The sequence below is a fragment of the Myripristis murdjan genome, chromosome 8, assembly GCF_902150065.1.
Source record: "Myripristis murdjan chromosome 8, fMyrMur1.1, whole genome shotgun sequence".
NCBI lineage: Eukaryota > Metazoa > Chordata > Actinopteri > Holocentriformes > Holocentridae > Myripristis > Myripristis murdjan.
Window position 1 is genome coordinate 13,002,404 of NC_043987.1, and position 26,293 is coordinate 13,028,696.

At 43.7% G+C, this 26,293-nt stretch overlaps 3 protein-coding genes across 6 annotated transcripts in view; 2 read left to right on the forward strand and 1 right to left on the reverse strand.

Annotated features, from left to right (window-relative positions):
* The first annotated feature begins 232 nt into the window (after positions 1-232).
* pde6hb (phosphodiesterase 6H, cGMP-specific, cone, gamma, paralog b) lies at positions 233-3,263 on the forward strand. The gene is made up of 3 exons (XM_030058529.1): positions 233-309; positions 2,027-2,184; positions 2,302-3,263. Exons 2-3 carry the CDS (start codon positions 2,042-2,044, stop codon positions 2,417-2,419), a joined length of 261 nt encoding a protein of 86 aa, XP_029914389.1. The 5' UTR covers positions 233-309; positions 2,027-2,041; the 3' UTR covers positions 2,420-3,263.
* Positions 3,264-5,362: 2,099 nt separating this feature from the next.
* LOC115364102 (G-protein coupled receptor family C group 5 member D) lies at positions 5,363-8,990 on the forward strand. Its single transcript, XM_030058528.1, has 4 exons — positions 5,363-5,642; positions 6,848-8,077; positions 8,481-8,536; positions 8,728-8,990. Exons 2-4 carry the CDS (start codon positions 6,931-6,933, stop codon positions 8,824-8,826), a joined length of 1,302 nt encoding a protein of 433 aa, XP_029914388.1. The 5' UTR covers positions 5,363-5,642; positions 6,848-6,930; the 3' UTR covers positions 8,827-8,990.
* A 2,261-nt stretch (positions 8,991-11,251) lies between these two features.
* Positions 11,252-26,293, reverse strand: part of LOC115363913 (RNA binding protein fox-1 homolog 2-like) — a 45,907-nt gene continuing 30,865 nt past the window's right edge. For 3 of the 4 annotated variants that reach the window (XM_030058259.1, XM_030058256.1, XM_030058260.1), the window contains 7 exons: positions 23,153-23,240; positions 21,762-21,818; positions 21,135-21,282; positions 19,721-19,763; positions 17,253-17,353; positions 16,089-16,164; positions 11,252-15,370 (listed from right to left, as the gene is read on the reverse strand). In XM_030058259.1, the coding sequence (XP_029914119.1) occupies positions 15,326-15,370; positions 16,089-16,164; positions 17,253-17,353; positions 19,721-19,763; positions 21,135-21,282; positions 21,762-21,818; positions 23,153-23,240 (558 nt within the window). In that variant the 3' untranslated portion in view covers positions 11,252-15,325. Of the gene's footprint in view, positions 15,371-16,088; positions 16,165-17,252; positions 17,354-19,181; positions 19,225-19,720; positions 19,764-21,134; positions 21,283-21,761; positions 21,819-23,152; positions 23,241-26,293 lie in introns of all 4 variants that reach the window. The other variant, XM_030058258.1, reaches the window with a different exon arrangement.

A 26,293-nucleotide genomic window follows, 5' to 3' on the forward strand; every position in this document is an offset into this window, starting at 1 on the left:
TAAAAGGATAAACCCATTAAAATCTTCCATGGTGACCTCTGACACTGGTCACTTACAAGGCTGGGCCCCTTCCTTCCACAAAGATCGAGACATGGGAAGGGAGGGGGGAGGGGAGGATGCCGGCGTGTTCGAGAAGTTTGGCTGACCTTCTCTGATGACCATGTGACTGGAAAGAGGAGGATGTAGGGATTAGAGATTGAGGTATAAAAGTGCTGGACAAAGACACCTGCCATCAGAAACTTAACGAGAAGGGAGAGGCACCTCTGAGCGGAGACCAGGCACAACTTCTTGACACATCTGTGACAACAGGTGAGTAGAAACTGCAGCTTCTGCTAATAGCCGACTACTTTATCTGCTATTGAAATTACTACTATTGAAACTATTAGAACTGGTGCATCAACTACTACAACTTTTACGGGATTGTACTACATTACTGATAGTGACTATTTGTTGACTGGTTATAGATAAAATGACTTGACAGGAAATGCTAAAGGATGCTGAGACTCTGGTGAGGATGACTGTGTTTGAGAGTTTGATAGTGACTTCTCTCTTCTTTGGCTGCCTGAGCCGTTCAGCTGGGAGTGTATCGACAGCTAAACCTCGGTGGTGGAGTTGGTAATGTGATAGAGGGAACAGTGTGCAAGGATGAATGAAATGGGTTTAAGCTTCCTGCATGGACTCGCCTCATGCCAAGGAAGTTTGAGTGAAAGAGAAAGGGATGACAGGAAACTATGAAATTCACTCGTCTTGTGCGCGCAGAATTGAGAGATTTGGTAGTTTCATGTTACCTTGATGGATCTGAAACTGCAATGCAAACTGGATAAACGGATAAAGGTCAGGTAAACTGTCAGCTAAGGTGCAGGTTCTGGGCTATTGTAAAGTAAGAAAAAAATAAATAAGGCATCATAAAAGACGTGCATAGAAGTGGAACAGGTGTTGGTATTTCCTAATGCCCAGTGAAAAGCGGATTGACACTGGGGGCAAAAATTCACAGCGACAGATGGCTAATAACGTGTTGGACGACAGCTTCTCTGGTAGCGCGGCGCTTGCGCAGCTTCACAGATCTCCACATGAGACCAGACAGATAGACCGCTCAGGTGAGCGACTGTAAGCCTGTCCACACGACTGGTGGATCTCCAGTTGCAGATGCAGGCGGTGCATGTGCTTGAAGTTACATAACGTACCCTGCCAGAGTGTTTTCTACCTCTGTCAAATTCCCTTAACAGGATTACCAGTGTCAGCAGTCAGAGGGAAGCGGGCAACAAACCAGAGCTTAGGCAGGATGGGATGAGGAGGGGACAGGGAGGACAGACAGTGATCTTTTGTTCAGGCAGCTGTCTGAGTCACTAAAGAGATTGGCACCAACTACCGCTCTCAATACCATGACATATGTTGTGATCTGCTTACTGGGGTTGGCCTTGAAGCAACCTCACCAGTCTTAACAGCTCCCAGAGGCTTGGAATCAAACTTAACAACTAGAGTCAGCATACTTTTAAATGAATGCAATGAGAGCAATCTATCAACAATGACTTGGGCGGCTGTAATAATTAACAATTCAACATCATGAGCATATCAGCTTTAAAAAGTTTGACATTTAATTTAAACTAATTAAAGGCTGTGGCTGGAAATAGTTCTCAAAGAGAGTCTGAGCTGGAAAGGGAATCGGAAAGTTTCTTGATGTTAAGAATAAACATCAGAGGTTGATTTTTCATTGCGCAGGGCATCCCCTTTGTTTAAGAAGGGCAATTAGTCTACTGGGTATTTGAGTGGGATTAGAGCTAATCTGGATTGTTTATCCTAATCTGCATAATCGCTGCTAATTAGCATTGAGAGGCTGGGGGGAAACAGGCAGGGATTAACAGAGGGCAGTTGAGAAAGAGTTGTAGAGGACAGGGAGGAAGACAGAAGCATCTAGAAGTGGATAACTGAGGAGACTGGCCTCACATGGAGATAATGGAGTAAGAGATGACCTGTTTCATCTTTGGCCAGCTCTAAAACGTCCTCTCTCCCCTCCCCTTTCTTTTAGAGACCTTCAGCAGAGATGAACGCCTCACCCCCTGCAGGAAGCGCCCTGACCACTGGTGCCGTGTCCGGCCCCACTACACCCAAGAAGGGACCACCCAAGTTCAAGCAGAGGCAGACCCGCACATTCAAGAGCAAGGCCCCCAAACCAGGCCAGAAGGGGTAAACCATCTAAAGACTTCACCACTGTCATATTCATACCTCAAACCAGTTCCTACCCTGGGCTAATTCTCATGACTTTCACCACTGACCTCTTTATTTTGTCTTTCCCTGTTCCAGCTTCGGTGACGATATTCCTGGAATGGAGGGTCTTGGCACAGACATCACAGTGGTGTGCCCATGGGAAGCCTTTGGCGACATGGAGCTCAGCGACTTGGCCAAATACGGCATCATCTAAACCTGCTGCCTCCTGCCTGCCTTGCCTGCCTGTACCACTCCTCTCTCTAATCCTCCCCGCCCGGCCTTCCCTCTATCTCAGCCTGGCACGCCACGATAAGGCTGCCAGCAAACCCCCTAATGCCCTCTCGTCTATCTACCTCAGGCTTTACTCCACTAAGTGGAGCAAATGCATGACAATGCTCTTATTTTTATATTATTATTATATGATACTGTATATAACAGTATATAATATATACTTGAAATGATATGACGAGAAAAAAAGAAATCCAAATACCTTATTCCCTTTTCCTTCATTCCACTACAATAGTCTACCTCTGACTTTACCTCTCTTCTCCTCTTTTTGTCTTTCCTTTATACCTCTGCCACTCCTGTCGCACGGCAATGGACGCAAGCAAAACACTAGTCACTACTAGCTTGTATTTGCTCCTAGCTGTCTGTTAAAATGTAAATATTTTTTGTTTTCAGTGTTGAACCTTTTTACCTTGTCTTCCTGCTTACCTTTTTTACTCCCCTCCTTGTTACAGTCTTCTCTCCTGTTTGCATTGTATTTGCTACTCCTTGTGTGCAAAGCTGTTGTAAACACCAAGGGAAAAAGGGGGCGCAAGGCGGGTGTGCAATATATTGAGATGATCAAAACTACAATGCACTTTTGTATTATTATGATGGAGTAACAACCTCTTATCCCACTCTCTCTCTCTCCTTGCCACTATCCCAACCCACATCCCTCCTTGCAGAAAATACAGACATTTATTTTGTGTAACAAAACACAATACCACAGAAAATGTACTGTAAGCTGGTGTGTCCTGATAGCTGAAGTAAAAAAAAAAAAAGTGTTTATTTTCCTCAGTTGTCTTGTGTCTTTTTTTTCTTCTGAAACCGAAAAAAACAAAACAGAAAACACATAAAACGTCAAAGAAATGTGCAGAGAACCAGCAGCTTCACAACAAGAAGAAAACAAACGAGATTCACAAAACCACCTCATCATCGAATGACATGACTTGATATCACCTATGGTCCACTGCAAAATAATTTAATCAGTCCTATATGGGAAACACCACATATTAATCTCTTCTTTGCTTTACTGATACCGTGCAGTATGAAGCTCATTCAAAAAGAAACATATTTAAATGAATAGCCCAACAGTAGTTCACAACTCTATTTTTTCCAAGGAATGTCTTCACTTTCCCAGTGCCCATATTTACTATTATGTTTTTGCCTCTAAAAATAATTACCTCCGATTCTGAGGCCTCAGTCCCTCCTGAAATCATCACTGTCCCCCAAGACTCTCTTTTCCACTTTGAAAATTACCAGCCTATGAAATATTCACATCAGAAATGCTCCTCTACTGGTCAATTAACGCACAATTTGTTGGAAAAGAAAAACAAATCACAGTACTGACTACTGCAATCTTCATATCACAAGAGGCTGCATTTTTTTTCCATCTCAGGGAAAAAATGTTGGCGATGACATGGCAAACAAAGCATTCTTGATACTGTGCGTAAACTCTGGCTTGCAAATCAATCAGCCTGAGTATCAAAGAAAATTCTTCACATTAAAAACAGAGCAAATACTCAGCAGTGACATTTTACTTCCTCCCTACAACTGAGTGGGAAAAGAAACTACACTGAAGATGAAGATATCACATAGAAAATATATACAGTAAATCCATCATACAAAGAGCTTGTAGAACGGGGATAAAGAAAAGTTATATATAAAAATATTCATAACTGAAAAATTCAGCACAAAACGCTGCATTATGTCTTTTTCCATGACCCTGCAATGCTGTAGTCAGTCAACAAGTTTGATCCCACCAGGCCACCTGAGAAAACTGGTTGCTATGGCTTCTCTCTCAAAATAATGATCTACTGACAACACCAAGTGACTCATCATAGAAAACGTATCTTCTTATTTTCCATCTCAGACTCCTCAATAAATATTGCACAAGAGCAGAAAAACAATATGTAATTGCTCGGAGATGTTTTAAAATCCTGATGTCATGCTTCCATACTGAATAAGATCAGGAGGGGGAAAAAAAAGGCATGCGATTGCTCTGGGATGTTTGAAATCATGATGTCACGCTCGAATTCCCCCAGATTATTGGTGTTAAGCATCAGATACACTTTTGGTTGTAGTGTGTTTGAAATATTAAGCAGCCCTGCAGGATCTGACGCGACATACGCTACTTTTCTACATAAATTACAATGCCCTCTTGCAACCAACAAGCCTGCTACACAGATAGAGGGCCAAGATAATCCAGATAAAGCCGTTTGTGTGTATCTGTAAAGCCACAGTGACTTTCCTCTTATGTTTCAAGCTGAACACACCCTATAAACGCCACACTTGTACAGGCATGACTTGAGGTGTTATGAACGGGCTTGCACAAGGCAACAGTGGAAAGGAGTTTCTTTTCATGATGCAACTAACGGCCCCTACAGCTAACTCCACAGTGCCAATATTTTGGGGCTGTGGCTTCCCAGTATCTATGAGACTATGGCTCATTAGGACTCGACTGTAATCTTGATGACACGGGGCTGAGTCAGGTGGACTTTTTTAGTTGCACTCCCTCCTCTCCTCACCTCCTCCTCTGTGCTGCAAGCAAGTCAACTTGTTGCACACATTTCTGAGTGTGATTTACATTCCATATCTCACATTTAAAATTAGCATGAAGCTTATGTGATACTCCAGATAAAGCGTGCACTGATTATAAGGTTATAGGAAATGGGATTCAAATCTTTGGAGGTGTGGAATTTTGTCTCTCACTCCCTCCCTGTGAGTGTGTGTGTGTGTGTGTGTTGCATTGCCTCCAGGTGTTTGAGCCCCACCTATAGTCTGATAGGGAGGGCCACAGAGAGTCAGACAGGAGGGGTCTGAGGGGAAAGTATGAGCAGAGTTGCACGTTTCTCTGTTCTTACTAAACCTGTTGATGTAAATCTGCAAGAAGTTAAAAACCAATCCGCTCTCCTCTCGCTTCAGAACTCATAGGCTCAATCCCTTTGCTCTCTTCCTCATCTCGCGTGCTTCCTGGTACCTCGGGCTGTCAGAGATACGGGCACATCCCCAAGATAGGAGGCGCATGGCTACACGACATTAGGGTTAGTGGCCGGGGAAGCGCCAACGGAGAGAGTCAAACTCCAGTCAAACTTCAAGTTGGGAGTTGTGGAAAGAGAGAGCAAGAGGTGGAATCCGGCTGCTGCGTTGACTTACATCCCTCAGGATAAAAGGTAAGCCAGCCTCTCACAAAAGCTTGTTCAAGCTTGGGGGATGGCCACTCAAGGTTGGCTTGATTAGTTTTAGTTGCAGCTCTAATTATGACTAGAGACTTAAAATGGAAATCACAGAGGCTTCACAACTAGCAGGCTTATAAAAAGTTTGCAGGGTTAATCCTTTTCTATATCACTCGCTGTCTAATGTTATTGAGTAACTATTACAGCTTGAGCAGTGGTATCTACAATTACTATGATCATTATTATTATTGGGTAATAATCATTTCACTGAAACGTACCAACGAATCAAGGTCATAAAATAATGACGAGTGCCTCAGTGTAGCACTGCGTATCCGATATTAAAATTAGATTCACATCAATGGACCTGAATCCCCATGCTCTTACATGAAGATGTAAATAATCTAGCTCTCAGCCAGACATTTTTTTTCATAAATCTTTGACCCACTGTATGATCTCCTGACCAGCTATACAAACGAATGACAGCGTTGGGGCTCAGTTCATGGTCTAGGCCGTATTTATCCAGTGATAAGCCTGGTAAAGGTCATGTTTGAGTCTTTTACATTGAAACAAGGGCTCTGTTATGGGCTGGAGGAAGTAGCAATCAGCTATCAGGAGTGTATATCTCTGCCTCCTCTCTCTCTCTCTGTGTCTCTCGCCTCCAATCTCTGTATTAACCACAACCCCCCCCCCACACACACACATACACACAGTGTGTGGCTGCCACACTCAATCCCTATCTGTGCATCTCCCTCTGCTCTCTTGTTTTACCACAGCTTTACGAGCTGATGTAGCAGAAAGAGCAAAGTTACCTTTCGTGCCTATTACGCCGCCCCTGTCCTACCTTCACCTTGATGTTGCATTTGTTTTTCCTCCGCTGTTAGCCTTTGCTCATTCCCTTCTCTACCTTGTTCTGGCATGTTGATGCACTCCCTCCTCGCTGCTTGCTCTCTCTCGCTCTCGCTGTCAAACCTTTCTCCCGTCATGTCTTTGCCTCTCTTGCCCTGCTTTTTCTCTTCCTCCCTGTGACCTTCATGTGATCTTGTTTTCCCTTTCACCCTGCTGGTCTTGCACTGTCAGTCGGTGTGACATGTTAACATATTTTGGGAAGCGTGTACTTGCCATAACGCACAGCCCTGTTTGAAGCTCTCTCATGGCAATGCAGTAAAAAATACATGTGAAATATGTTATGCTGCTTGTTTCAGGAGGTCTGCTGCATCAAACGATTCCATATTAAAGGACACTTAACAGGAAGGACTTTATCCTCACGTGGATTACCAGAACGAGGATGGCCTTTTCATCCCAGGAGCACAAATCCCTTTTCTTCCTCCTTCTTCTATTCTACATCCCTCTCCTCTGTTTATGCCAGATAACACAGACTGACAACAGCACCTCTCCCACTCCCAGCACCTCTGCCACTTCTGCTCCCCTGCCCAGCAACTCTTCAAACTCCTCTTCCCAGGATGCTGTGCCAGGCTGTGGGGTGGGGCTGGACTATGCCTACACTTACCTGTGTGACCGTGAGTCGATATGGGGCATCGTTTTGGAGAGCCTGGCCTCTCTAGGCTTCGTGGTCAGCGCTGGTCTGCTGGTAGGCCTCTTCTTCTGGACTCTGTGGGTCTGTGTGTCATCGCGGCGGCAGCGAGGCGGCTTCGGAGGCACAGTGGCCAACGTGGCCTTGTTCCTTCTCGCCACTGCTGGGATCTTTGCCATCACCTTTGCCTTCATCATCCGTCTTACGCCCCAGACCTGCCCCACCAGGCTCTTCCTGTTCGGGGTGCTCTTCTCCCTGGCTTTCTCTTGCCTTGTGGCTCGCTGCCTGGGTCTGCTGGGTTTTGCGGTGGCCCGAGGCTGGGGAGAGCCCTCCGTTGCCCTGGGGCTCTTCGTTGTGCAGGTGGTCATCGCTACCGAGTTCCTGATCATCGTGCTGGTCCGTGACGACAAACCCTGCGAGTACAGCCAGAGTGAGTTTGCCATGCTGCTGATCTATGTGCTCTGCCTCCTGGCTGTTGGCCTGGTCCTCTCCCTGCGTCTCCTGTGCCGCTCCTGCTTCACCTACAGCTACAGCTACACAGGCAGCACCCACCGGCAGAGTCAGGTGCAGGCCACCCTGCTCTGCCTCACCCTGCTGCTCTCCGCTGCCATCTGGGTGGTGTGGATCGCTCTGCTGACCAGGGGAAACATGGAGATGGGCCGCCGGCCAAAATGGGACGACCCGGTAATTAGTGTGGCCTTAGTGGCCAACGGCTGGGTGTTACTGCTGGGATACGGCCTGGCTCAGGTTATCTTCCTCTGCAGGGGTGAGGCCAAGTCCAAGGAGGGCCCTCTTAGCTTTGCCGGCTGGACCAGCCCAAGTGCTGATATTCCAGGACTGGGCAGCCAGAAACAAGGAACGGAAAACGGCAGCTTTGAGAACGATGGTGAGGACAAGAGAGGTGAGAACTGGAGGAAAAACAGAGAAACATGGATGGGGGTTTTATAGTCTTTTAGCTGTGCAAACTTGAAGGCAGGCATGTGGAGAGGTAATACACTATACTTGGCAAAAAAACATAATACAGCAAAAATTTGTAGGTCCCTATTGAAAAGACATAATATTTCTGGTTGAAAATGGCCAACAAAGGACACCAGGAGCCAAACTGACAGATATTCATTGGCTGGCCTTGGGCCACTCTTTATGTTGAATCATAACGCCACTGGCAAAAATGAATAAGCAGCCTCTCTCCAACATTTGGAACTGAATTCCACTATCGGTCAGCTGAGCTCTCACTGTGGGCTTTTGTGATGAACAGTATGTAATGAACCAATAATTAGCTAACTGTATCATGTGTCTCCCTCCAGGCAGGAGAATGGAGCCAGCGCTCCGATCACCGTACGAGTCTGGATTCTCCATGACAGTGAGTAATAAGCCATTAGGATTAACAATCTAACTTCATATTCTCAGTAATTAAGGACAGTGACCTTTTACTACAGAAGGCAATTATGGCCAAGTCATATTGAAAGGTTAATGAAAGCGCAGTTTATCATAGGTATTAAGTGTACCATCATGATGAATGTGTGATTTTATGTGTATCTGTGTGTGTTTCAGGAAATCGACCCTGAAAAAGACTACACCATTCCTCGCCCTCAGACCACCAACATCAGGGAACCTTATGATGAATATTACAGACAAGGTCTCTCAGATTGAAGTCATGCTGATTTGCCTATCTGCTCTCCGTTGTTCAAACACACATACATGCATGCACAGGTCAAGCCTACACACACACACACACACACGCACACACACACACACAAACACACACCTACGACAAAATTCGAGGCTGACCCAACTCATGCACTATCATGTGCTTGATGTACTTGGCACAAAAAGATGTTTTTGAAGCTCTGCTGTGTATTATTTTCGTGTGCTGGTGTAAATAGTTTTGATAAAGGTATAGGAAATGCTATTTCAAGTCTGACAAGACGACATAGGCCTAAAAATACACTATCTGAAAAAAAAAGTCTCCAGTATGACTCATCTACTTGAGTCTCATCAAAGAGGACAGATGGATTCAGATAGTCCAGCTTTCTTCTGTACGGAGAGCAACATCACAACGCTTAGTGGATGTGAGTGCCTATGATGTGCGTGTGTGTGCACGCATTGTGTTCTGCTCTGTGATGGTATATAGCAGCCCCCATGCAGGTGATGGGGAAGGCGTGAAGCTGTCACTCTGATGGTGCCAAACTGCTGAGAGGAGAAGAGGCATGTGTGAATGAAAGAGAGAGAGGAGAGGAGAGGAGAGGAAACGAGATGAGACAGGACAAGGGGAGGAGAGGACAGGAGAGCTGTCAGCTCTCAGAGATTTGCAGCATCACTGATTAATATCTGAATATTCAAAGCAGCTGCTGGCCTCTTTGGGTACAGTATAGTACTCATAATGGATGTCTTTTTTTACATGTATAAAAATAAGGAATACAAGATTTACCTCTGTCTTTTCAGTAATACATTTTGGAGTGATTTTTTTATACTATGCTCGTGACAAGCTTTATCAATAAAACGTTCATGGATAAAAGCAGTTCCACTTATTTGTTTGCTTTCTTTTCAAAGCTAAACCTTAGCTTCTCCCACACACAAGAGGCACAGATGGCACACCAAAGGCCAATTACTCGCTCAACCAGAATCCGTGCTCTGCCTCCGGGCGCCTGCTGCAAATTGTGGGCCGAGGTGAGCAGTGGGAGCTGAACGGTAGTGCGACACTACAGCCGCTAGGTGGCAATGTTGAGGCGTGGCACACCCGGCGCCAGTGTTTCTGTGGCGGAGCGAAGCGGAACTGATCAGAGAGGATGAGAGAGGGTGATACAACTTCTCAGGAGATTGTGTGTCTGAAAGGGAGTAAAACTATTGATAAAATCTTGTAGTTATTCGGTCCTCAGCTCTGATAAGTTGAGTCACCTTTACAGCCGGTGTCAGACGCTCGATAAATGCGCGCACACCTGCGACCGCACAACAGTCATTATAATTTAGTATTGATGCGCAGCCACTCGTACCGGTGCAACTAGCATAACTCAATAACTATCATTAGTTTCTGTAACTATCAGTTTGCTGTAACAAAACTGCAAATCACGTCCTGCTACACCTTAATTTCTGTACCGTTAACACCACAGTGGAAAACACACCTTACCATGTAAACTTTGTCAAAGTGCAGTCAACAGAGACGACTGAATTTGTGACGGAACGGGTCACTCCACACTTCAGCGCTACTTGTTTGTTTGCGGTTTCTTCCCCCTCTTCAACAGTGAGTGCCTCAGTCAGCCAATGAGGTCAATTCTTCACTCCAGTGGATGCAATCTTCACACTTCCCCACTTATCGGCTGGTCCTCAATCTATTCTTTCAATTAGTCCGACTTCCAATTACTCCGCGAGAGCATGCCATCAAATTGCCAATTGGCCTCTTGTGCAATAGAACAATTAGCAGGGATATGAGGTTTCCGCCACATCCAACCCATTTACGGCCATTAACTCCAGATGCAATTAAAGATTGTTCCAGATTTTTCCCTCAGTAACAATGAGAGAGTTGGAGGAGGCTCGTATAAGCGGCGGAGAAGATGGTATCGTGCGGTAGATTTAGTTCAGAGGAACAAAAGTCACATTAAAACCAAAGCTACACTCGGCCAAGCAGCATTAATCGTGTGCAATAGTCGCCGCCATCAATCATCTTCCTCACACGGGCTGCCACAGCCTGCTGCACACTCTGAAAAGTTCCTGGAGAGCCTCAGCGCTTGACTCCTTCTCACGGGGGACCCTATTCATCTTATTTTACATTAAAATACTTTATATAATAGAACCATTTTTCATCTTCAGAATTACCACAAAATGATTGCACTGTTACTGAACTACTTTTTTTGGGGTACTTTATAAAGCATGTTCTCTCTTGATTGGATAGCCTCCCACCATATAAAACTGAGACAATCACGGGAATGAAATCATACATGGTTGCCAGCTCCAAAATCAAGACACATTATCTGGGAACCTGCTCCATCACCACCTGATAATCACAGGCTGAGGGTGCTTTCCTACAGTGTATAACACTCAATCGGCACTCAATCTGGTAATAACTAACCCCAAACCAGTATAAAAACCAAACAGTTTATTTATTATATACATTCAATAATAACAATGAAGGGAATAAACAGAAGGCAGACACGAGGATGACAAAATAAATCATGGTGAGAAAATACACAAGTCACTTATTGAAAAGAAACAAAACAAAAAAAAATCACTTGGATAAATGAGCTTTTTTATAGCATTGATGTGCATGTGAAATACAAAATAAAAATCCACATGCAATTGAAACCCATTTATTCAATCCCTGTTCCAAAACTCCCACTGGGTTGACTTGAGCACAGTGCAAGGAGCAGGGGTCAGAGTGGAGGGGCTGGTACTCGGGACAGGCTGAGGATAGCCTTTTTTTTTAATTTTTTATTTTTAAATCACCTCTGCAGCTCTTCTGTATCCTTCCAAGGTAAACACTGCTTCACCTCAGGGGCACAAAACAGCTCGAACAAAAGGAACCCATAGGCGTCTATACCCCTGCCCCCAAAACGCACTACTCGATAATGATTTATGCCACCTGAACACGAGCCTTTGCAAACAGGAAGAGTGGCGTGCAATCGTTCCTAAATGAGCCTCAGCGTGGGCAGGTTTGTAACACTCTGCATCAGCGTTGAAGGAGGCTCCTCCTGCCAGAGTGGTCTTGTGCTTCCCACGGCGCAGACCTACACTCCACAAAGGCCTCGTTCCTGCATAGGACCAACTCAGCTTTTTGATAGAAAAGCTTAGGGCCAAACTGTCACCGGGTGGGCCGCTGCCATCATCATCAGTTACTTTGATTTTTATTTTCATTATGAGAGAAAACCGCAGGGGGTCCGACATCCCAAATTAAACTTTATGAATTTGATATGACTGGTGATTACCACGACGACCACAGAGGCACAGAGGAGAGATAACCCAGATTATTAAAGCGAACTGAATAGGCTGTGGCTTTTACATAAAGCAACTGCGGGCCACTTGCTCCCCCTGCGCCCCCTCGCCCCTCCACCACCCCAGACACTCTCTGCTAGACCATTACTGAGCTCCCTGTCACTCCTGTCACCTCACATCACATGAACTCCTCAGCCAAATTCTTTTTCCCTCCTGCCCCTTCTCCTCAAACGCCCTGTCGTCCTTCTCCAGCACTATGATTTGAATTCATGCAGAAACAAAAGGTCTCAATGACACCCTGCCTTTCTCACAAAAGCATGCATAGCGACACTTCTGGTAACACTTGTAAGGAAAAGGAAAAGGACAATATAAAAAAGGTGATGATTCCCCCATGATCGCGTCATAAATACTCATTGGAATACCTACTGCAAACTGCATCATGTGCATACATAAGAGCTTTACTTCTTTACTGTATGCCCCACCCTGCCTGGGCTCTGCTGCCTGCTGAGTGTACTGTACCCCTGAAAAAAAAAAAAAAAAAAAAAAAAAACAGAATAAAACGGTGGGGAGCGTTGTTATCCTGTCAGCTAATGATTAATGGCTCAGCTTCTCACCTTCACCACCAGCGCAACAACGTCCCTTGACTAACCACCCACACACTGCTCCATTGTTAAAAAGGTGGCCACCGCTGGGTTGCAGGGCCCTTTTGACATTGTGTGGAGGTTTTCTGAATTTGCTTTGCCTTTGATATATTCAAGCTCTGATTTGGCCCTATTGGCAGATCCTCTGTGTGTACCTCCGACTCTCCGCTCCACATCCCTCATGGTTCTATGCAGTACACGCTCCTGCATTCTGCTTCTGTCCATCCACTTAGATTTCCCTCGTCTGCAGCAAACACCTCGGCACTTCCATCGTGTTCATTTGTTAAATGAGGAAAAAAAAAAAAGGCCATAAATCTGTTTTGCAGGCTTCAGAAGATCAAAATTGTTTCCAGTTCGGGACTCCCAATTTGTTTAGTTTGCTGCTACATACTTAAAAAGTCTTCTCAGTCCTCTTTAGATCATTCTTCAATGACATTTCCCAGCTTGCTGAGGCGAACTAGAAAAATACAGCTTTAACCCACAAGTAAAAAAAAGAACTTAAGTAAAGGCAAAAAAATCAAGCATGAAGAGATAACAAAGTAACAAGTCTTGACCAAAAATGTGCTTTCTTCAGAGAATCTTTGGAACCAAAAAGACAAACAATAGTAATAATAACATAGTGAGAGTATATGGAGATATAATACATAGGACAGAGACTTGGTTGGTCTATACATGGTTTGCTTGCCAGTCCTGTTACCACACCTTCAAGAAGGACTTTGAAACAATTTGGACTGCCTGGAAGAATCAGGAGGGGCTGCAACATAATGTGGACAACAGCGTCCAGCGATAGTGCAGGGAATTTAGTGTACTGCTCGCACTGAATATAATGAACATGAACAGAAAGTTGTGTTCATTTGGACTAAGAATCTTCTAACAAATTCTCATTACTTGACAGCGATATATGGATGCAGCCTCCTGGTTTTATTGGACTCATTTGTTTTCTAATCCAGGTTGCTCTACTGGGATCTGTTGTTCTGCTGAGTTGAGATCAGACACCATTTCCACGCACAGAGCCGAAGAACAGAGCAGAACAGCTCTGCTCGAAGTCTGTAGGCATAAATATCTCAATTGGCCAGGAGGGATTCCCATTTGGCTGACTGGTGGATGATTAGTTTCCCATGTGGGTGTTCCCGGTTCAAATTTGGGCTTGCTAAATCTAGTTCACTCACGCATTCTTATTCCTTGTCCATCTGACCTGTTCGATCACTGCCTCGCTGCTACAGTTGGAATGTCTTGACAGTCTAGTGGATAGAAGGAAAGGTACTTTGAAAAAGCGCTACGCGTAGATAAGGAGCATGAGCTGACCTCGAGGATCAGCCTGTGAGGTGAGGTGAGGCGCGCTGCATTCTAAAGAGGGAGATAGAAAGTCAATTCGTAGCTGAAATGCATCCAGACACACCCAACACTCTGTCTTAGTGTTGTCAATGCAGTTACAATAACAGTAATAAATGTAATACTTAGACCAGCAATAAGAGGACAATGTGAAAATAATGACTATATCACTGATAATCATGGACAATTTCATTGTGCCCACATTATATATAATAATGACATTTCTAAGCAAATTCTTTTCAATGGCAGCAAAATAAAATAGAAAAAAACTGAGGTAATGCAGAAAAACAAGTCACTTGTTTCTTTTTTTCCTTGTCATTTTCACACTTTTTGTATATATATTTTTTTCCCAACAATAGTTTTTGTTTTCTTTTTGTTTTTCCTTTTACACTTGGGAAAGTTGTGAGATGTTGGAAAAGGACAAAAAAAAAAAAAAAAAAAGATTTCCCCATGCCAGGTTGTTGATGGTCTGTTGTTACCAGGGCAACAGTGGTTTCTGTCAGTCAGGCATGTTCCCCAAGCGCCGGCTCAATGTTCGGTACTCCAACGTTCCAAGGAGAAAGAGAAAAAAAAAAAATCATTCCTCCATCTCTTCCATGTTAAGCAGCCCCAAGCTCGACTCGCTTTCTCGTCATTATTATGCCATGATACTGAACCACAGAGAGGTCTCTGCGGTAGACGGGGCAGCTTTTCAATGTAGTGTGTACAGACGAAATTAAAGTACCTTATTATTCAGGCTAGTAACATGGTGTCGTGGCAATTCTATCAGTCTGTACAGGCCAACAGTATGAGGGAAGATGCAGAGAAAACGGGAGCTGAATGTAACTGTGCAATACAGTTCTGATTAGGTAACACAGGGCAGTGGGTGTAACTGCACAGACTTTTTAGGAAGAAAGGTTTGTAGTGTGCAGGATCACGTAGGTGAACAGCAGTCTCTCTCCATCCATATCCGATAGTGTTTTGAAATGTAACCGTCCTAAATTGTGCCCATCCTCCAGCTTTATATGTGGGCAGTTTTTCATTGTATCCATGTCGCTGACAGACAGAACAGTACAAAAACTTCGACTCTGAGCTGATGATGTGGCAATGACCTCGCCAGAGGAAGAAAGAAAGAAAAAAAAAAAAAAAGAAAGAAAATACATGAGTTGTCACTATCGTCCGCCCGCAGAAAAATGGAAGGGAGCTCCTGCCAAACAAAGAGCTTGAAAAAGGGTTTGGAGCGATGTGGAATTCCTGGGGTGTGATTTGTGGTTTTAGTAAGGAGCAAACCTACTGTATCCCGCCCGGTATAAACTAGCCTGAAAGAACACAGAAAGGAGAGAGTCATATATTTGAAAAGCACAGTTATAGCCATATATTGCAGTTGTCGGGTGAAAATATTGTTGAAGAAAAAAGTGTTTTGTGTGTGTGTGTGTTTTTCTTTGAAATGGAGGATAGAGCCTTTGTGGACTGAGCAAACCTAAAAACCCTAAGGCTCATGAAATCTCTCTTAAGTCAAAAATGCATTGATGCTGATTCCCACAAGATTAAGGTACGAGTTCGGCTGTACTAAGGCTATGATTAGGGTTAGGAAAAATATGTTGATATCATATGAGGGACTAATGCTGCAGCCAATAATGAAAGCACATCTCTAACAAGTAGTGTTCAGGCGGTTACATAGATAATACTTTTATTGACAGCTGAGCGCACAGTAATTGCACCATTCCCAGTGGTGGAATTTTGTACATTTCCTTGTAACCCAGATTCAGTATAATATATTGAAAAAATGAGGCCTGGAACTCATTCCAGATGCCAAACTGTGCTCAGAAATTGTGCATCAGATCAGACTTCCACCTCTGGAGCCACAAACCACCTGCTGATCTTGCATCAAAATCCTGCAAAAGCCTTCCCTCCTGTGTCTTCCTCTCAATAAACAATGAGTGCTTCTGAAACTGGACCTCTAACACTCCTTAAAAAAACACTGTGGACGTGTGTTTCAAGCTGGTAGTTGTGTGGAGAGGCTGTGTGTTTTCTCACCATGGCTCCCACTCCGTAAGCAGCGGCGGCTGGGGCTAAAGCGTGGTAGGGATCTGTGGTGTACACCCGGCCGTAACTGCCGACCCAAGAACAGAGAGAAAACGATTTGGATTTTGTGGAAAATGTAGCACCCTTCACTTGCTGCCAATTAAAATGTACACTGTTTGCACACTGTTGTAAGGTTTCTATGCAAATTCATTCATTTTCTAATTTCCTACAGCCAAACATCCTGAGGCAGAAAATGTGTCAGAGGCAACATTGCTGGTGTGTGTCTCCTCCCACTGGAAGTCACAAACCCCTCCATACACCAAAGACAGATTAGTCGCAGTTTAAAGAAGTTACTGTTTGCTGCAGCTGTGGGTTTCCCTGTTTGTCTCAATTAACTATTTCCTATAGTTCTGTGATTTCATTTACATTTTGTATGTGACAATTTCCATGTTTTTTTTTTTTTTTTTTAGATATAGGTTTATTATTGAGGCTTAGTTATTTCCACATAATTATGCATGGTATTCAATTCCATTAATTTGGCTCCCTGAACATGTTGCCATTCAGCTACAGCTTATGCATCGCTTTATGTTTCCCGATGACACGGGATCATATTTTTGTGGTTAAATTTAAGACCAGGCCACTTCTGCTTGTTAATACTGGCCTACTGAACATTAATATTCTCACCTACCATTGCAACAAAATGATTGATTATTGCAATTCCTGATGACACCCTCATGTCCTCATTGTTCTTTACTCTATTAGCTGTTTTCTCTTATCATGGAGCCACAGCAGACTGCTCTCATCCTTCGGTCCCTGGATTCCTCCTTGGATTACCTTCAACCAATCAATCAACTGTGTGCTACAGCTCTGTCAGCATGCCTGCTGTAAACTGTGATTCAATTTTATAAACAACTAGAGAAAACAAAGCGCTGAATCTCCTGCCTCGACTGAGACCCAGAGCGGGGATGTGAGTGTTTACGATACACAAGAGGACAAATTTAACACTTTGTATGGAGGCTTTGAGACACTGAAGACCATCTGTATCCCAGCAACTCTGCGGTGCAGCAAAGTGTGTATGTATGCTCTTCCAGCAGTTCCTTTTGCTTGTTTGTTTCTGTGTGTGTGTGTGTGAGTGTGTGTGTGTGCACACGTCTGTCTCTCCTGGGTTGACCTCACCTGTCACTGTACGCGGCAGCTGCAGCGGTTGCTCCGGTTACGGCCGCAGGCTGGGCATAGCGATAGGCGGCGGCGGCAGCGGCAGCAGCAGGGTAGCCTCCCTGTGGACAGACATGCACACACACACACACACACACAGACACACGCACACATTATATAGAGCTAACTCACTGTGCCACATGGTTAACACACACCCGGACTAGGGGGCATGACTGAAAATGGGGCCCGTACAGAAATACAACACACTGACTTTTTTTTTTTCACAAAAATATCATACATATAGATACATTTTCAACTGTCCTCCAAAAATTTAATTTTAAGATTCAATTTGGGTATTTTTTTTTTTAAAAAAGACACAATATTTTGTATATATTAACACTACAATTACGAAATATTATATGTCAGTACACAATTCAATTTTTTAAATTATGTCAGGATGTGCATTATGTATTTTATTATGTAATTTGTATATACATTTACACGCTTTAGTTCCTTGTATTGGGGAAAATTTTTAAAACCTTTAAATATATTCAAAACCTGAATGTAATAATATTCACATATGAGATATATGCCAGTACACTGCATTTCTGTATGGGGAGGAATAGGCTGAGGCAGGAGGGAGAGGATGTGGGACAAGTATGCTTCATCAGAGAGACAGAAAGAGAAAATTGGACTGTCGAGGTTGAGTTAGATTGCATTATTACCACTATGGGAGAGGGGAGGAAAAAAGAGTGGAAGACAAAGTGTTCACTGAGTTGAGGAAATATAGAAGCCTCGCTGTCTTATCAAAACAGAGGCCTCAGAAGTATTCGAGTGATGGATGGAAATGACAAAGAGAACATCTACGATGGATACTAGAGGACATTAGGGACAGAAATTCCAGTGGAGGCATTTTTTAATGCTAAAAACATTATTTGTTACTATCATTTCTGTTGTTTCACATGGATTTAGAAGAACAGACAAAAGGAAGTGGTGAGGGGGAGGGAAAAAAAGGATCACACACACAAACACACCCACACAGACCTATACTGACACTAAAAATCACCTCCTCGCATTGAGACTGCATGCATGCCCCAATTTATAATGCAAACCTATTTAAAATGAAAACACAACACCACTGCATTTGGACCTGATCAGAACAGAGCAGAGCAAAACAGAAAAGGACACCCAAACATTCCCCTCGACGCCTGTGGGACATGGAGAGGTGGAGGGATGAAGAGGAAAACAGGAGGAAGTGGAGAGCAGGATGGACAAAATGGGGGAAATCGGGGAAGGAGCAAGGCTTTTTGGGTAAGTGGAGGGCTTGGGGGTGAAGGGGGGAAAAGTGATAGACAGCAGGAATATGTCTGCATGCAGCAGTTGATCAGCACATGCTTCAATAATCATCCTGGGACGGAGTTGGGGGGCTGTAATTCAGGAAGAGACCGTGTTCTCCATTTCAGCAACAGCCCCTCAGGGCAGATGTAGTTCAGAGCATCTCTCACCCCAGACTAACATGGATAACATAAACCGCCATTACCATGGTAGTGCCCAATTTTAATGAATAATACTAAGAATTATTACTATTATTGTTTTTTGGCATGTCATTCTTTCCAAGATGAGAATGAAATACAGATATATTTTTTTTTGTAATAAATAGCTACCCAGACAAATTTGAGAGACCAGGTTCTCTTTTGAACAAACTGGCAAAAACAGAATACAAAACACTCAATTTAGTAGTTTAGTAAACAAACAAACAAAGCCCTTCCCCACAACTGAAAGGTGCACATTTCAGTGAGTTAGTAGAAAAAAAAATTCAAAGCAGTGGTCATTTTTCAACAACTAAAAGACAACATGTTCCAGATCAGATCAGAAGATGATTCATAAGACCAAAGGAGGTAGTAGAGTAAAACAAGGCACACTGTGGGTTTGGTGTTGAGTTGACCCTACCTGAGGCAATCTGGGACTAAGGACTGAGTCCTGAAACACTAGTCTATAGAGAGAACAGAAACAACCGTTGTCAACCTGGATACACACACACACACGCGCACACTTATTCATACACACACGCTGGTACAGTGACGCACGCTGTCGCATCCGCCCACAGAGCAGCCTTTGTAGTGATGTTTGAAACCCTCTGTCTGTTAATCACCATGATTTCCCCAAAACATTTTTTGAGAACCTCTTTTGATCCTTGTGGGATGAGACCATACAATCAGTGAAATTATCAGCACACACACACACAAAAAAGGCTGGTCACATCCTTGTATTGTAAAGATCTTTCATTAAGTGGCGAGTTGTGCTTTTTGAACAGTTGGTTCATCGTGAGCTCATTCACCTGCGGTGTCGGCAGCTCTGTGCAGCGCATGGCTGGACGCACATGCAGAATCAACCCCACAAGGAAAAGAGAGGAGAAGAAAGCCGTGACGGGACTGACAGAGACAGGGAGATAGAGCGAGAGAGTGTTGCTGGGAGGTGAGTTTACTTACGTATAAGTCTGCAGCTCCGTAAAACCCATCCTGATACACCACACTGAGAGAGGAGGTCACACAGAAACAGAGGGAGGAGGAGGGGGTGGAGATAAAAGAGGAGACCAGAGAGGTAGGGGAAGGTGAAAGAGAAAGGGGATAGAGATGGATGGAGAAGTATGGGGGGAGCATGTGTGTGTGTGTAGGTGTGTGGGGTGTGTGTAGGGGGGTGGGGTGGAGGTGGGGGGTGCAGATGGAGAGGTGCACAGTCCCAAACCAGTGGATGAAGGTCACCACACAGCAAAAAGAGAGGAAGTGAGAGAAAGACAGAGAAAAAGAGAGAGAAAGAGAGATAGAAGTTATTTCACACCCATGCAGCATGCAGAGGAAATACAACTTCCATTTATGCTCCACAACTGCAACCAAAACCATCCAACACAATTACGCACGGCAACAATGGACTCATGGGGCTAATAGATAAAGTTCATTGACCAGTGCTCAACTGAACCGAAACCATAAACTGCTATTGTTCCCCTGCTACAGGAAAATCAAGGCAGTAAAGGCCACTTCAAATAGATTTCGTTTTATGAGGAAATGATCCTTGAGGAACGAAGTCGTTTTTATTGGGCTTTTAAAGCCAACGGTGGAGCAGATATGGAAAGGGTAATTCCTGCAGCACCCAATTTCATCCTGTTTAGCTTAATTTGAATTTCATAACAGTAAGCAGACACAAGGCCATTAACCAATCAACATCTGCTGTCATTTGAATATCACAGCAGACACAATCCCATTAGCCAATCAGCACAGCCCAGCAACAACTGCATGCACAGTACACACACTGAGGGAAAAAAAAAACAGATCACAGTAAACATGAATAATTTGTAGCAAATCTGTGCACGCGGTGACTGCTTATGCATAATGACTGAATGTGGTTTGTGTGTGTTTATGCAAATCTATTGATGGTGGTGGTATCTGTGTGTTTATGCAGATGAACCTTCAATGGTGCAATCCTGTCACTGTGTTATAGCCTACTGAAAAGCTTGTGAACCCACTGACGGTGCCAGTTTGGACGGCTGAGGAGAGTGAAGTGTGAATAATGTTTGAACATGAGAAATGTATGAGCACAGCTGTTTTACATGGAGACCTGGTCAAATATAAAATGGAAATAGGTTTTGAAAATGGCATTATGAGGTGTGCCTTGCTGCATTTGAAAAAAAAAAAAACAGACTGAAAATCTATTGGCAAAATAAAAACAACTCAAGTACTGCTTTGTGTGTGTTTTTTCAGCAACTCACTGTCTATCACTTTTTTCATCGCAAAAATGTTTTCATATACGGATAAATCTCACTTAATTACTCCTGTGTGTGTACATGTGGTGTAGCTACAAAGCACGAGAGATGAGTGATTCCTGTTTACAGAAAGCTGTGTTTCTTACCCGGGGTAGGCGGGGATGGCCGGCTGAGGCACGGCGGCCCGCACAGCGCTGTAGACGGGCCGACCTCGTCCCCTGAGGTGGGCGCCGCGAAACGCCGCTGCTGCTGTGGTGGCTGCTGCTGCTGCCGAAGGGTAAGGAAACCCTGGCACTGGAGGAGAATGAGAGGAAAAATGGGGGCCAGCAAGGGGAGGGCGAGGAGAAAGAGGGTGAGGAAAGCAAGCAGCAGCAAAAAGGAAATAAGGAAGGAAAAAGGAAAAGAAGTAGCAAGGTAGAGGACGGAAACAAGAGAAGGATAGAGGCAAGGTGGGGAGATGAGGAGAAAATCAAGAATGCCGATTGGAGGTAAGAAAAAGAAAGTGAGGGGAGGCAAAAAAAAATGGGGAGAGAGAGAAAGGCCGAGGATGAATTAAAGCAAAACAAGAGAGAGCAAGGAGGCGAAGAAATAATGTGACTATGGCCTTGAGGGCTTGATCTCAATAAAACGTGCCAGTGAAAGGAAATGCTAGGCAAGCAGCACATTAATATAAATTAAAGATTTGAACGTGACTGTAATTTAAAATAGGCCTATTTAATGTGAATTCATGGGCAGCTCTTAGTGTAGGTGGAGGAGATAGGGCCTGGCTTTACCTGCATAGAGCTCTGGTCCGTACATGGCCCCCACCATAGGGCTCAACTTCCACCCCGCTAGCAGCCAGACAGAGACAGGAGGAAGGGAGAAACTGTTAGTGGATGCGGGTTACAGGGAGTAATAGACTTCTCCATGCTCCACTGTACTCGGGCACTGCCTGGTGTTAATAAATACAGCTACTTCACATGACATTACTGTTGTCATTTAGTAATAGAGCGCAAGTTCAGATCGGCCCCACAGGAGAGGAAAGCTCTCATGGCTCTCAGTTGACTTTATACTGTATGACTGTGTCCAATTGTGATTTGGGGTTATTTACAATCTAGGAAAAAAGATTCCATCAGAAAAATGGTGCCTTAAAGACAAAAGTGCATACACGACCTAAGACACAAAATGCCATGGAGACCCCAAAAGTCAATATGTTTATGTGTGCAGCAAGCACTTTGCCACTAGTAAGTCCGATATCCAATTGTCCGATTGATAAATCAAAACTCCCAAACAAGCTTGCTTACATATTGCCTAACATTAGCTTGTGACACCTAACTAAATCTAAACTTGCCTCAGGACATCAGTTAATTAACAATATCAACAGGATGCTGGCTGTATGTGGTTCTACTGTAGCTCCACTGTGGCTGTAAATATACTGCAAAGTGGACGGCGTCAGGTTTCCAGTGACTTTACAGGGAGCGTTCACTCTGTGGATGACACCTGATAGCGAAGGCTGGTACTCGACAGCTCTTGTGCAAATTGGTTGTTAGGCTACTTTCAGACACTTAACACTCGAGCACCCCAGGCCTGTGTTTCTTAAATTCTAGACCGTAAGCCAAAAATGGGCAGCGCTACCCATTTCTGTTAGGGCTCGACATGATACAGAGTGCAAGCTCGCTTTAATAAGAGCCTCAATAAGACTAAATCTACCCAATCTGGGCCCAGACTTACTTCATTGTGTTTCTCACTTATATCACTTCATGGTCATGGGAAAACCATCATTTGTGGCTGTTGTGCTCCTTACGACTTATTTGCAATTTTGATACCCGAGGGATTTTGTGCTTGCTTTTCTGCATTCATTGTTAGTTGCTCTGGATGACAGTTGTCAGACTAAAATGTGAAATGCATGAATGTAAAAGTCAGCTGACACGGTGATAGGGTAGTCAAAAAAATATACAAATACATTAAAATGGAGCTTGCTGACAATCTAAAAATATACAGACTGTAAGGGAATTTACAAGCAGGAAGCAGTGCGGTGAAACTGTGTGTTACGATGTTTTTTGTTTGTTTGTTTGTTTGTTTTTTAACCCTTCCTACCACTTTTTTCTTCTCCCTGTGTATCTATGCTGTCTAGATTTGGGCAGAGCCACTGCTGGTTGTTAGAGAGTGTCAGTGTGGTTGTTACCATAAGGCAGTGTGCTGAGGGCCTCTCCGTTAGGGTAGGGGCTGACCATTTTCTTGTTAGTCATCACCCTGGCAGTAGCGTTATTCACCTGGGGACAGAGGGGGAGACGGTCAAAGGCGCAGACACAAAAGACGACTCAACAGAGGAAACAGAAGTAGCACACACACACACACACACACACACACACACACACTCACACACATGTAAACAGTTCATCATCACAAATCCAAAGAAATGTTTCTCACTGAATCTACATCCAACAAGCTTGACATTGTTAGCCAGTGGGATGGCGGATGTGTGCTTGCCTCCATTTCTATGTGCTGTGTATCTCTGAGGCGTGTTTATACAAGGTGCGACAGCGTTTGTGTCTGTGTTCATCTACTGTCGCTGGATCGTTAAAGGAGAATACCGGTGTCGTTTAGAGTTATGGCCCATTTACTTTTGCCAATGTGTTGTTTACATTTCCCTCAATCACTTTGCAATGCATGCCACACACAACTAGATTTTAAAGTATTTATTTGTTTTTAAAATACAAACTTTATGGTGTCCAACCTAGCTTGAAATTAACTGCTGTCACAGCTAAGTAAGAAAGCCTGAATAAAAAGGCACAGTTATTTCAAAAATATTACAAGCATAACAAAAACGCATTATAAAAAGCAGCATGATTTGATGAATCATTTCATGTTGAAGAATTCCATTTCTACCATGGGGTGTTAGGTGATTGACAGTGAGCAGAGTTTAATGTAATGGGTGCTCTGATATGAAGTCTCACAAATCGGGCACAATAAAATACCAACAAAACAGAAATAGTAACAAAACCAAATTAACGCTTCATGTTTACTGTGATGGATTATCCAGCTCAGGCAATTTCGAGTCTGTGGATGTTGTTGTTGTTTTTGGCTATACAAGAATGAATGGCAGCAAATGGCTTCTTCTGAAGGCAGGAAAACAAGCCCTGGTGCCTTGGACTAAGCCAACGGTGTGCAGACACCACTGGGAATAATTGAAAGAAGATGGGCAACCTAGACAAGTGGCACAAACTTAAAAACAAAAACACCGGTGTTATCCTTTAACAGCGCAATCAATGTGGCTCAGGCTTTCAACAGCTTTCTGCCCCTGACATGACCGCTAACACCTTCAATGGTGATGTGACGGTGTGTGTCCACGTACGTCTGTGTTTGCGCGTCGGGGTGTGTGAGTGTCTGTGTTTGTGCACAGGAGTGGGTGGATGTTGTTAAGGGGATTCTTAGTCATCATGCAATTAAAAAACAGAGTTGCCCAGCAGAGATTTGATGATTCATTCTAGAGAGATATGAAAGCTGTCATGGGTGACACTGTTTATGCCCCTACTGTGACTGAGAGAGAGAGAGAGAGAGAGAGAGAGAGAGAGAGAGAGAGAGAGAGAGAGAGAGAGATGTGGTAAGCAGAGGCACACAGGCATGCCACAGCAGGGGGAACTGAGCTGTATAATTTTTTTTTTTGCATGCATGCACAGGTGGAGGTATTGTGCATTTGTTAGGTGTGTGTGTTTTGTGCACACTGGCTGACATTTCATTCTAATGTGTGGGCTTTTCAATCCAAGATGGCAGATAATCTCCCCTCTGAGCTTCAAAGGCTCATACTCCTGTCCCTTGATCCATCCCCCTCTTCCTTTGATGGGCTTTAAGAGAAGGAGATTGTAGCTCTCGGTAATAACCCACACTGTCTAAGTGTGCTGTTGAAGCTCTACATCTAACTGTGTGGCAAGCTAAAGATTAATGACCTTTTGGCTAGCCTGAGGAGAGCTAGGAGAGTGGCTGCATGTGTGTGACGGAAAGAGAGAGAGACAGAGAGAGAGAGAGAGAGAGAGAGAGAGAGAGAGAGAGAGAAAGAGGGGACAGTCAGTAAGGAATGAGCATGTTTGTGTGTGGAGCACACTGTGGTCCAAATTAGAAGACCATTATGGTCTGGACTGCGATACATATTGTCCCTCTCAGTGAGTCATGTTCTTTATCGGCTGGGGCTTCATTCAAATGGAAATACGATTTAACTCATTTTTCCCTCTTTGCAAATGAGAAGGTCAGTAGCGAGTGATTCAATTAGCTTAGGTTGGCTAGCTATCTGACGCAGCTGTCCGCGAGTGTCTGAGTGACATTTTGAAATACCAATCAAGTTAACGAATCAAATTAATGCCAACATGTTTTTTTTTTCTACATCACAGCAGAACTCAGTCGATTCCTTTGAAGAGTTCTATCTGCAGTGTTAACAGTGGGTGATAATAAATTTACTTTATGTGAACAGTGGGCAATCACATATATGTGTGTGTCTACATGTGATGTGTGTGTCGAAGGCAATTAATGAAACTGGATAAATCTGACAGGAATACATGCAAATCAACAGAGACCAATATGGAAGGCAAATCTGAAAGTGTTGATTAATAAAACATTCAACCCTTCTCATCCCACATTTGCCCTCCCAGTCCAGCCTGACCAATAGAACTGGACAAAATGAAATCACATTTCCATATGAAACCAAACTTGTGGGGTTTACATACCTTAAAAGAAATATTCAAAAACAAAAACAAAAACACAAGGGAGAGAGAGACAAAGAGGGGGTGCAAAAACATTTGTTTGACAAAATTAATAATTGTATAACAGAAATTATACGCAGCCAAATATGGGCGCATCACATGAACAAGAGTGAGAGTAACGAACCAAAAAAGAAAAAGGAAAAAAAAAAAAAAAAAAAATTCAGCCAATCAGCAAGCGTCGGATGCAGCATAGAGACCAATCAAAATAACTGCAGCACTCCCACAACAAACACGTAAGAGACGGAGATGGGACGAGTAAGTTGGGAGAGAGGGATGCAGGTGAGAAGTACAGAGACAGAGCCAGTCCATATACAAAAACAGGGGAACATAAAGATGGAGTGAGAAGAGAGAGAAAAAGGGAGAGAGAGTTTCTCTACGTAAGCAACACCAAATAAACAACTGATGAACAATTACTGTTCAGAACAAAACAAAACAAACAAATAAATAAATAAATACCAAGGTGCGTCATTCAAATAAAGCAATTAGATTTGGTGACCATTCTGAAAATCTCATTATATGTGGGGGGTTGAGAGACAGAGCACCAAAGGATGAACGGAGGAAAAGAGAGACAA